The sequence below is a fragment of the Myxine glutinosa genome, chromosome 3, assembly GCF_964187855.1.
Source record: "Myxine glutinosa chromosome 3, kmMyxGlut1.1, whole genome shotgun sequence".
NCBI classification, from domain to species: Eukaryota; Metazoa; Chordata; class Myxini; order Myxiniformes; family Myxinidae; genus Myxine; species Myxine glutinosa.
In genome coordinates, this window is record NC_136263.1 from 22890612 (window position 1) to 22903977 (window position 13366).

General features: G+C 42.2%; 1 protein-coding gene across 1 annotated transcript in view; it reads right to left on the minus strand.

Moving 5' to 3' along the window:
- Positions 1–13366, minus strand: part of LOC137423760 (janus kinase and microtubule-interacting protein 3-like) — a 225009-nt gene that overhangs the window by 120295 nt on the left and 91348 nt on the right. Inside the window, exon 3 of the mRNA XM_068111243.2 lies at positions 7434–7688. Within this exon, the coding sequence (XP_067967344.2) occupies positions 7434–7688 (255 nt within the window). The remainder of the gene's footprint in view (positions 1–7433; positions 7689–13366) is intronic.

Consider the following 13366-nt stretch of genomic DNA (forward strand, 5'->3'; position numbering starts at 1 on the left):
GTCCTGGCTGCCCTTGACGGTGCTCTCTGGCCCACTGCAATCGGCGCTGGCGGTGTTGTCTGGTCAGGCGTGGCTTTCTCAGGGGATGCCTGGCACGATAGCCTGCTTGAACCAGTCGTTGCTTGACTAGCCTTTTGGATACAGGCACATTTGTCAGTTGCTGCCACTCAGCCCTAAGCCGATTAGCTGACTTGGTACGGCCATTGCGGACTAACCGGTGCAGCTGGCGATCATCCCTCCTTGTGGTTCTGCGGGGACGTCCTGGCCTCGGTATTGGAGTAGGGACACCCCTCTGAGCATTTCGTTTCAGGATCTTTGACACCTGACCTTGAGTGATGCCATACTGCCAAGCAATAGCACGCTGTTTCATGCCGTAATTTCGTAAAGCCACCACTCCATGACAAACAGCATTGTCGAGTTGACGGACCATCTCCAGAGGAAGCGGCAATAACTTTTGGAGACGTGCAGCAGTTGTTTTCCACTAATACAGAACGCAACAACCCTTGTATACCTGACTGTGAAGCCAATCATCAAATGCACCTGTCCGTAAATTTTTCCACGCCACCTGTGATATAATCCTGTTGTTGACTTCTTGCTGCGACAGACAATCAGTGACATGGTTCTTTTAACAAATAAATCACCAAAGTGTAAAAGAAACTCACCAGATTGATATACTGAGTTAAGAAAGTAAACCCAAGTCAAGAAAAAAAATATATTCCATATTAAATGCCAAGTCTGTATATTAATGCAGGAAAATGACATTGGAAGAGACCAATATAATACACTGTTACAGGAATGCCTTCTCGAGGTAACTTTGCCTAGTACAACGATATAGTTATTTCCCTTAGTACATGTATTAGCATTAGTGTGACACGAAAAGCCTGTATGGCAGGAAATGCATCGTTATTCCTATAGCCAGCTGCAGTCAGCCTTCCCCACATGTGGTGAAGTCGCTTCGTGCCAAAAATGGGCAATATCGTTACACGAGTGACAAAAGCACCATCATTTTTTTGTGAGTACCTATGGGTGTATTGATGAAAAAATCTCCAGTGCCAAAAGATAGGGTTAGGGTTAGGGTTAGGGTTAGGGTTAGGGTTAGGGGTAGGGTTAGGGTAGGGTTAGGGTTGGGTAGGGTAGTTGTTAGGGTTAGGGTTAGTTGTTAGGGTTAGGGTTATGTGGCTGATATTTACAAATCATCAATTTCTCAGGTTTCTGTTATTATTTAAGAAAGACTTGTGTCATATATTGTTTTATGTACTTTCAGGCTCGAGGATTGTTTCACCATTGTTTATGGTCATATCGAAAATTGTTTGTTGTTATATCTTGTAAAAACGTCAGCATGTAACAAGTGATTCTTCAAGTTTCAATACTTGCCACCGTTTTTATTATGCTGAGCATATATCAACAGCCAACACATGAGAGGCCAGGAATTCTCCGTAACACTACCTATCTTTCAGAAACCTGGCAAGTTTAAGCAAAAGCCCCAACTTCCAGATAGCTATGCAATTGTGCCAGCAATATATATGAAGCCATCTGAAACAGTTGTATCAGATATAGTAACAAGTATGTCAACATATAACACTGGGATCGTCGCTCAAGCCAAATCTAGAAAAGAAGAGTAGATTCAACAAGCGTTACGCCGAGGTCCCCCGTCGATGAAGTGATGTGAGTTGACAAAGTGGAAGACGCAAGGCGGCCATCTTGGAGTTTGACATGGCGACCCAATTTGCAATAGCGGTCTTCCTTATGCCTAGATACACCCACGCACCAGATTCGAAGTTAGTAGTTCGTTTATTTCTCAAGATATTCTGCTCACAAGGTTCAGACATATATATGGTGGCGGCCATCTTGGATTTTGACGTGGCGACCCAATTTTCAATAGCGTTCTTTCTTATGCCTAGATACACCCACACACCAGATTAGAAGTTGGTACTTCGCTTATTTTTCAAGATATTCATCTCACAAGGTTCAGACATATATATGGTGCCGGCCATCTTGGATTTTGACGTGGCGACCCAATTTTCAATAGCGTTCTTCCTTATGCGTAGATACACCCACACACCAGATTAGAAGTTGGCAGTTCGTTTATTTTTCAAGATATTTCGCTCACAAGGTTCAGACATTTACTTTTCAAGATATCGTGCTCACAAGGTTTAGATATGGTGACAGCCATATTGGATTTTGACGTGGCGACCTAATTTTCAATAGGGTTCTTCCATATGCCTAGTTGCACCCACACACCAAATTAGAATTCGGTCCTTCGCTTACACACGCACGCACGCACGCACGTCCGCACGCACGCACGCACGTCCGCACGCACGCACACACGGACGGAGGGGAAAACCATAGTCCCCCTTTCACTCCGCGGTGCGACGGGGGACAATATGCTGTCAGATTGCTTGGTGAACCCGACTCGGCACAGGAGCAGCAATATCATGCACGTGACTTCAAGAACAACCGGTACATTTGACACTGATTACTGCTTCATTGCCACTTTTCATGGAAGAGCCATAATTAAGCATGACATATAAGCATCACTCAAAGAATCAGTGAATTTCTCAATGCAGGACAAATTCCTATCTTGGCTTGTGACTGTCTGTTATTCACAACGTGTAAATATACACAATGGAAATACCCCCAAACACATGGAGAGGGAAAGATGGTTATCATGTTTGATTGACTCCATCTAGAAAAGGCCCTGTGGGTTGCTCTTGGGAATTTCCTGGGTGCATCTGGTTGGACTGAGGCACTAACAGAATCATGTTTCGCAACATCTGGAACAGCACGATAATTTCTGAAAGTCTCACACATAACACGTTTGTTGTCGTGCCCAAAGTGACTGCTCTTGTCCTTGATAAACTGAAAAAATATCAGCATGTGACCAAGGCAGGAGCGAGGGAACCGATTAAATCTTCGACAGATGGAGAGATTTAATGATCGGAAAAGCCCTGCGTTTCAATATTGGGATATACAGGGTGATTCACATACGACGTACTATTTTGTTTTTGAATAACTCTGTGTTGCGTGAACCGATTTACTTGTAATTTGCAGCACTTATAGACATATGCTCCCCATTTATTATGTGAAAATTTAATTTAAAAATAATTGATACAAATTTAGTTATTGGTCTCGATATGGCGGCCGTCATTTTTGATGATGGGAAACAGCCTGACCTCTTCCCATGACATGACATGTCGATGAACATGTCCATTAAATTGCCCTTAAACGTTGATAATTATGAAACCGGTCTTAGAGTCAACTTTAGACTTTTTAGCTGCATAATGTAAAGAAAAAATCAGCAAGAATGGCAAGTTATAATAGTCAGGGGCGTGCAAAAGTTGCAACCTGGTATGAGGCCACAAAAAGCTTAATCGAAGTGAAACGACGTCTTCGAACGGAGTTTGGTCGAAGCTGGGTGCTGCTAAGCAATGCATCAATTCTGCGATGGCACACAAGTCTGATGGAAAGGGGCGATGTTCATGATTCCTTCTGGGAGATCACTGATGAAATGCGGCAGAAAACCATGCTCGAATACAAGCAGAGACTGTTCCGTGTGATCGAAAATGACGGCCGCCATATCGAGACCTATAACTAAATTTGTATCAATTATTTTTAAATGAAATTTTTACATAATGAATGGGGAACATTTGTCTATAAGTGATGCAAATTACAAGTAAATCGGTTCACGCAACACAGAGTTATTCAAAAACAAAATAGTACGTCGTATGTGAATCACCCTGTAGTATTGAGGGTGGAGATACTCATACTTACATGTGTCAGATCACACCGGGAAAAAAAAACTTTCAACTATACGTGGAGTCTATGGTATCACTGATGTTTCTGCTCCTTGCTATGGACCACTACAACTATAGTAGGTGGGTTGGTGTTCATCTTCAAGATATGAGATCTCTACCATGAGCAGTGAAGGATGAATTCCACAAGTACTGGGTTGTCACAAAAATTAGTTGCAGGTTTTTAGCTATACTGATTGACCAAGTTCACAACAGCGAAATGAGAAAGTGAAAGGCTAAGAAGGTGCCCCATTGGCCTAACAGAGAATCTTGATGCCTTCAGGTGGTGGATGATTTCTGATGCAGAACGATCTCGACCACAAATTAACTTTGAGAATGAGTACCTTTGACATGAAGACCAAGATTTGAACTATCACTATCACGAAGAGGGTCTCTCAGCACAGAAGTATTTCCAACATCAAAAAACAACCTAATTCATACAATTAATGGAGATGGGAATCCCTTCATTGATGATTGCCCTGAACTTCTAGTTTTAAACACCAGAGAATGTGGTTATCAACAAGTAGTGTGTACGAATCATATATTTGAGCGTCTTGGATCATCTGAGCACCAGAAATTCCAAAAGGACATTCTTGAAGATAGAACTAGGTCAATCTGTGACTCAATCAAGAAGAACAACTTCGTATTGTTCAATAAAACAAGGCCAAAAACCAAATCCAAAGTAAATCAACTTGCAGCCATTTGGCCTGCTGATCAATTTCAGTTTATTTCTTGATTTCAAAGTTTTTCAGCTGGATTTTTTCATGCTCGCGGGAAGGAAACGTTGGATTTTTTTCATCGCGCAAATTCTGATCTCTAGTTAGATGTTGGTGTTGTGTGTGTCTAAAATTGCTTTCCACTGAAACCTTGTTAATGTTTTATTCCTCTGTAATCTGTCTTTTTATGTTCTTCTTAAAGACTAACTGTGCCACAGACACGCGCTTTTGTGGAAAACACTGGGCCACCACACTGACCTGTACATCTAACTAGGTGAGAAGTCAAGGCAGGATGCTCCACCCACAAACTGAGCGTGCAGGCCAATCACAGCCATGTGGGTGGGGCTAATGACCTCTTGGGGCAAGGCAGGGCACGAGACAATAAAGGGAAGGGGCGCCAACCATGGGGGAAGAGAGATGCTCTTGATTCAGAAGGTGGAAACGGCGCGGAATTGCATGGCACATTTTCCTTCGGCATGACCGACATGCCCTGCCAGTGGTACCTCCTCCCTCAAACCAGAGCCTCCGCCACATACCGCACCCATGACATGCCTCTTCTTCACACTATGTCGCACTTGCGAGTGCAAACTGTTTTCCCACCAGGTCAGGATATCTCCTCAGGGACCACTAAATCCATCGAGCAGTGACAGTATTTGTCTTGTCTGATTCTCCCCGGTTCGTTTTCTTTATGGAATGTCTGAGGCCTTATGGTTTTAGGTAAAATAACGAGCTACTGCTTGTGTGATAGTCAGGGCGCATAAGAAAAAAAAAATTGTACAAATAAATAGTGTGATTGCTTCTTGCATCCCCTCCTGTTTGTTTGTTCAATACATCTTCACAAATTCACTTGGACTCGGAATAATTTGAGTTGTTTTGATCACGAGCCACATTGTCTGTAAACATCCGTTAAAGGACTGATTAGTTTTGTGGCAATTAGCTCCCAATACGAAACGTACCGCTCAGGTCGCTAATTTGGGTGAGTGGGCGCATGGTATTCCTTGCACGTCACACGACTGACTTGAGTGTTCCACCTGAGCACGGTAAAGCTGCAAATAGGCCAGATATCCTGTTAGGAGCACCAGAACCATTTGGCCGAAAGATGTGGGTCATTGGGGTTCGGACAGGGTTACTGGGCCAAGTCCAGTAACTAACAATACTTTGACATGAATTACAAGGACATTGGTATACAACGGATGAATAAACGTAGTGCAACATATGGGTCGATTACACCCTGGGATTACAGAAGGTACAATTCATTATTTATACAATTTACTTTTGTTATCAAACATTACATTTGTTTAAGTAATGACAAGAAAGCAAAGAGGGAAGTAAAATGAAATGGTTAAACAAGATGAACTAGAATGGCACTCAGTAGAGAGCATACCTCCGCCAGGTGAACAGTTTACGTTTTGTATGCTCGAGTAGACCAGAAAATCACAATACAGAATCACATTTAATCAAAATCATCCATCCACAACTTTTTGAGATATCCTGCTTTGTATCGTTTTTAGCCCCATCTCCCAATGGTGAAGAATCACTTGAAAAATTAAATAATTCTCATATCCGAATCCATATTGAGATCTTCAGAAAAATCGAATCGATTCTTCCTTGTCACATACGCTATCTCTCTGCCAAATTTTGTCCGAATCCGTCCACAACGTTTTGAGACATCTTGTTCACAAACGGACAAACGGACAGACAGACAGGGGTGAAAACATAACCTCCATTCACCTTTGGTGGCGGAGGTAACACTCATCACTTGAATGGCACACGGTCGAGCGCATACCTCATACATACCTGAACAGTTTATGTTTTTTTTCCTCTTATAGGCCGGATCTGCATCCGGACCAAACCAAAATCTAATCAGCTCGTTGTTTTCGCCTACTCAACGGATCCACCAGTTTTTCTAATAATTTGTCCATAACCTTTTGAGATATCATGCCATATATTGTTTTATGCCCCATCTCTCAATGGTGGAGAATCACTTGAAAAATACAAAACATTATCATACCTAGATCCAGATCTTCACCAAAATTGATTCAGTTCTTCTTTGTCAATCACCCAAACTGTCCACCGAGTTTCATCCGAATCCGTTCATAACTTTTTGATATATGGTGATATATAGTATATAGTTTTTAGCTCTATCTCTCAATGGCGAAGAATCATTTAAAAAATTCTCGTATCCGGATCCAGTTCTTCACCAAAATCTAATTATTTCGTCCTTGTCACACACTCCATATGTCCACCAAATTTCGTCTGAATCCGTCAACAATTTTTGGAGATATCCTGTTCACAGACAGACAGACAGACAAACAGACAAGGGTGAAAACATTAAAACCTCCATCCACCTTTGGTGGGACAGGTAAAGATTCCACGTTAGGCTAAGTTAATAACAAATATTAACAAAACGGTAATAAGACCAGTTCTCTTGTATTGAGTGGAGGCCTTTGTCCTTGAGACAAGAAGAGAGATTGCTGCAGAGGATGCAGATGTGGTTGTTGAGAGGGTTGATGGGAATTTCTCAGAGGGAAAGGAGGAGGGATGAGAATATCAGGAGGTGGGCAGGTGTAAGGGATGCAAGGCACTTCTGTGTTGGCTGTGGCATGTGCTCAGGAGTGAGGAGGGGGATGTCGTTAGGCAGGCCCTTGATATGGATGCAATTGACAGCAGAAGAAGGTACAGACCAAAATTGAGGTGGAAGGAAGCAGCGGAGAGGAGAGGAACACGAGAGACGTGGTGGGGGAGTGAGGGTGCAGAGAGAGGATGCTTGGGGCAGAGGTGTGTTGCGAGGAAAACCTCATGTGGCCAACGCCACAAGGTGGAATGAATTGGGGCCATGAAAGTAGTAGTAGAAGTTGTTGTTATTTATGCTTCCTTAACTTAAGTCCACCCCCAAAGAGGTACCACAGCCACCCAAGCTCACCACCTTGTCTGGAGGCCCATCCCGCAGTGTGGTGAGTGCAGACTGCAGTCGCTGGATCTCGCCATCCTTATGGCGGATGAGGCGGCTCACGTCGGCCTCATGCTGCCGAAGTAGAGCCTCGCGTGCCGTCTGAACCTCACGCTGGCGCTCCTCATGCAGTTTAGCGCGAAGTTCACTAATTGTTGCCGTATGCCTGTGCTGCTCCTGTTCACGAGCTGCACGCACCTCTTGAACCTTCTCTCGCTCCAGGCGGCTAACCTGTAAAGGTATTTGTGATAAAGAATGATAATCCACAAGATCCTCAGCCATTATTCCAAAAGATATATAACACATGGTTGGCAAGAGATCAGACTTCTTCACACACAAAGCCCAGCGGTATCTATATCAAACAAATGTAACACGACTCATCGGAAATGGAACAGTGATGTTTGGAAACAGTCTCATAGGGAAAACTAGACTCGGTGGCGTAATGGTGGGAGCAACCACTCTGAGTCTGGGAGTTCGGCTGTTTAAACAATGGCCTAGTCATACCAAAGACCTAAAAAGCATAAGAAGGGACAATTCAGGACCAATATACCTGCGGCTTTCTTGCTTGACGCTCAGCATTTTAAGGAGGATAGAGCACAGCCATAGGTTGGCAATCATCATGCAGGCTTTGATGGGCCTAATGGCCTCCTCTTGAATTGAAGTTATTTGTAAGATAGACTTGTGGTGATGGTGGTGTTGGTGTTTTTGCTGTTGTACACTGCTAATTTCCTATTCCATCTCAAGGTGCTGCATGATGTCATCACCGAGCACCGAAGGGGGCCCGTCGATAACGCACGCTGAAAGGGAGTACTCAGTTTTCACTCCGTTTGTTTGTTTTTGTTTTCTTGTTTGTTTGTTTGTCCGGGCGATATCTCAGCCATACTTTGAATTAGGAAGTTGAAATTTGGGCACAATAGTGAGAGTAGTAGAAGAATGGGGGTTCTGAAGCACACTAAAATTTAACATTGAAATCAATGGAGAAAATTAAGGTAATTATTGACTCACTAGATTTTCAATTAGATTTTATCCTCCAATTCATTTCCATCCTCAAGATTTCAAGATGTTCAACAGACATTCGCTGATGCTCATTCTCACTCACTACGTTCATTCGCTGTTAGTCAGCACATTCAAGACACCCCATTCTCCTACTACTTGTGGTGGAAGGTAAAATTGGGGAAGGGGAATTAGGGAGGGGAAAGAGAGGGAGAAATGGGGGAAGGGGGAATTGGGGAGAGGGACTGCATTTGATTATACTCACTAAGTGGACCAATTAATATTTGTTGATGTTTTATTTTAGGGAATAATTTAATTTTCTTATAACACTCATCACCATCAAGTATATTAACAAACAATATGTTGGAACTTGGTTCTTGGTACAAGTATCTTTGCTAAGCAGAGATGAAATGGCTAAATAACAAAGAAAATTTTATTTTAAGCAAAGAAGCATCCATAAATATTACCTTATAAATGGAGCACTGTTATAATATGGAGAAACCCCTAACAATTATGAAGTTTAAAAAGTTTGTTAATAAACAAATCTATTCAGGAGGCTGTGGAACAATGTGATAGATACTTTAAAACAGCTCTAAACAAAAAAGAGCAATCAGAGATTGCAGACCCTCGCCAGGACGTGTTTTCAGTGGTTTTTAAGGCTTTTGTGTTTAAAAAATATATAGCGGCCGAACCACGTGACCATCGTTATTTTTTTCTCCACCAATTTATCCCCAGATGATGCTCAAGAAATTCATCTTGATCAGACGACGTTTTGTACTTGTCGAATTATGACATCATAATTAAAGAACCAATGATGTCATTGTTAGCAACATGTATTCCCCATGGAGAGTTCTTTATAATGAGCCATGTCTCAAATTTTTTTAATGCAGCGCTTCTGGAGATATAGAGGTGCAAATGTTTTCGTTTTTTCCAAGATGGCGGCCATACCCTGTGACCTATGACGTCATCATTATAATTTAAAAATTCTACAGGTTGAGTTGCACCTATGGTGAAAATTTCCTGTCAATCGGACCAACAGTTGCAGAGAAACTCACATTTATTCTGTGCAGACAAACAAACAGACAAACAGACAGACAGACAAACAAACGGACTCAAATGCAATACCTTCTCATCTGGTGAGGGTAATAACTCCTTTAAGAAATCAATGCCACTAACTATTAGACTTGGGTGCTCAATACAAGGTGAAAAGAGCAACCCATTTTTAAGAACAACTCTTAGACTACATAATAATTATGAAGAGTTTCTTCAGAGCGGTCTCATAGAAGAGCTACTCAGGATTGAGGAGGATTGTAGTCCAGGAATAAGGTATATTTCTATATTCCTAACCCGCAAACAACAACATTAATCCTCCCATCCCTGTATAGTAGTGGATTGTGAAGTGTCAACCTATTGCTTTCAACTGTATTATCTGTTTACCTGTGTCTTTTGTAATTCCTGTGAATAAAATGAACTTAAAATCTCTTCTCCTTTTAAATCATATAATTTGTACGTCCAAAGAATTGTATTCATTACATCAACAATTTTAAAGAGTTCATTGGTCCATCTCTTTGTATAACCTTTTTCAAAATGGCTTTTCCATCTATATATTCTTACAATATCACCAACTTTGAACTTGGGTTTTGTCAAATGAATCTCCTTTTCATATTCTAATTTTGTAAATGTTTCTGATGGTTTTGATTTTGTTGATGAATGAACTGTATTATTGTAATTATCTACAATGTCCTGAATTATAGGTACCCATTGTTGAGAACCGAGTTGTGTGAATTTTTTATATAATTTATCTTTCAAAGTGCGATTAAAACGCTCAATAACAACTGCCTTTCCTTCATTAAAGGTGCTGTATAATTTAATACCATTATCTTTAAGAAATTTTATAAATGTTTAGTTATAGAACTGTGTTCCCTCGTCAGTCCATAATTTCTTTGGTTTCCTTTTGCTTTTTCTAAATATTCCACTGAAAGCTAACATAAGAGTATCATCCCTTTTGTTTTTTTAAGGAACTAACCATGCAAATCAAGTCCTCAATTCAATAACGGTTAAAGCATACTTATATCCCTTAACATTATTTAGTTCAATTAAATCAGCGAACCAGATGTAATCAACCCCTTTGGAATAAACTTTCCTTCTTTTAAACTTTGTGATTATAGGTCTATGTAATTCGTCAGCCAAAAGCTCCTCAGTCCTGATGACATCATTAGAGCCTAATAGTTTTTTGAGGGTGAATAACCAAGACCAAGTTTCAATTTAACACTTATCATTTTTTTCACGATAAACCCATCAACTTTCTCCCTCAACGTAGGATTTCGTATCAAAGACAAATTATACAACATTTCTCTGTCGGCTTCGTGTTTTTCATCCAATGTAGTGGTATTCCCATAAGCAATATCATGCCTCATACACACTTCGTCAACCCTATTTGTAGGTTTAGACCAAGGTTTAGGATTGTCAGCCTCATCTAATCTTTTATCCAAGTTTGTTCCTGGACCACAGAAAGAATACCCCGGTAGATGTAATTCCCCAGGGGATTCCAGTTGTTGTAAAATTACTACCCGAATTTTTTTGGTATATCTCCCCCACTTTTATGCTTAGAAATGAATTGACACTTTTTAGAGCCACACACTAAACATATCCCCTTTTGATAAACTCTATTATTTTTACCTTTAACATACGATATATTTTTAGTATTAGTTTTATTTTTACACTTAACACAATAACTCATTTATTTATGAGAAAAATTAATACAGAGTGCGAAAACCTTTTTGGTTTCCAACATATTCATTTCTATCTTGATTTTTAAAACATAAAAAATCCTTAGGCATGCCTTAACTCTCTCCTCCATTTATTTATGGAAAAAAATATCTCCATAAAACTTTAACTAAAGTCAATAACACCAACATCATCAACTATGTAATCTTTTCCTTCTTCTTTATCTCCATTTTCTCATTTAAATCTCCTCCCTGAAATTGAAAATAATATTTCCATTATTCTTTTAATTTCTTTATTTTCCTCCTCAGTGCGTTGAGTTTGATTTATTTTCTGTAAAACCTCCAATCTTTTATTAATCTCACTTGTTTCCAAAAATTTTTTCCTCTCTCTCTTTCCTCCCTCTCCTCCCTCTCTCTTTTCTCCCTTGTCTCCTTCTGTCTTTTCTCCCTTGCTTCCTTCTCTCTTTTCTCCCTTGCTTCCTTCTCTCTTTTCTCCCTTGTCTCCTTCTGTCTTGTCTCCCTTGCTTCCTTCTCTCTTTTCTCCCTTGTCTCCTTCTGTCTTGTCTCCCTTGCTTCCTTCTCTCTTTTCTCCCTTGTTTCCTTCTGTCTTTTCTCCCTTGCTTCCTTCTCTCTTTTCTCCCTTGCTTCCTTCTGTCTTGTCTCCCTTGTCTCCTTCTGTCTTGTCTCCCTTGCTTCCTTCTCTCTTTTCTCCCTTGTCTCCTTCTGTCTTGTCTCCCTTGCTTCCTTCTCTCTTTTCTCCCTTGCTTCCTTCTCTCTTTTCTCCCTTGTCTCCTTCTGTCTTGTCTCCCTTGCTTCCTTCTCTCTTTTCTCCCTTGTTTCCTTCTGTCTTTTCTCCCTTGCTTCCTTCTCTCTTTTCTCCCTTGCTTCTGTTACGTGGTCCTCCCGGTAACTACCTGGTCTTGGTGACCCCCGGACCGTGGGAGGGACCCCGCCAGAAAGATATATGGTTTATACGCTTTCGTAACGCAATCAATATGAATTCCGGTCAAGAAGAAACCCCACACCAAGGATCCGGAATAATCAATAATATATTCACTGAGCAATCAACCCATCAACAATGCACAATCAATATTACAACCATGTGAACTCATCTACACAAACTCTAAGATGGCCATCTTAATCTTATACATTCCTCACGTGAGCCCCACTCCTGACTCCCTCCGTGGTCAATGTCTCTCCTCTCCGCACACGGGCGGTTGAACGAGCCCCGGGCGGACGTGCTCTAAACGTGCCGTCTCGGACTGGGGCCGCGGCTGCAGCGCACCTCCTTGCCAAGCCACGGGGCAAAACCCAGCGCGGCGGCCAACGTGCGCGAGGTCCCAAGTGCGACCCTTACGCGTCCTTGTAGATGGGCAAAAACCCAGCGCGGCTTCCGACGCGAGCGAGGCCCAACGTGCGGACCCGTACGCGTCTTTGTAGACGGGGCAAAACCCAGCGCGGCTTCCGACGCGAGCGAGGCCCAACGTGAGGACCCGTACGCGTCTTTGTAGACGGGGCAAACTGTCCCGGACGCTTGGTTTCGTGCACGAACTCACGGTGACTGGACGTGTCAAAAGGTATTTACCGCCCAGGTAACTCCTCTCGCCAGACGTTTCGCAACGGCGCGTTTTCCGCGCAGCGTAAGGTCGATTCCACCTTCTCGTCGTCGCGGGGCGAGGAAGAAGGAGCCTTCCTTTCCCTCGTGTCTTTTCTCCTCCGTTTCCCGTCACTTCCGCTTCCGGCCACTTCCGTTTCCTGCCACTCTTTCAGAAGGGCTCCTGACCCTCCAACCACAACAACTACACAACAACTTAATATACTACACACGGAAGCAAACACCTGCATGGGAATTCACATACATTCACATAAATATGTAACACTCCCCCCCTTCAAGAAAGAAAGTTTGAACCCAGCGAAAACTTTCTTTGCCGGCCAATTTGGAGAAATAAACCAGATAACTCAACCCCCCCACATTATCAATTCCCCCCGGGCACAGTTATCACTTAAAAATAAAGCCAGTTAAGCCACTCGATAGCACTTTTCCGGGAGGCCAAGCCGAGTATTCACTACATGGATGCCTTTAGGAACGCGGAGTTCACGGTTAGTCCGTGCAGGAAAGTTCTCTACATGGGCGCCTTTAGGAACGGCGTTCACGGTTAATTCGTGTAGGAATCTTGGCTCGGCGGCTCC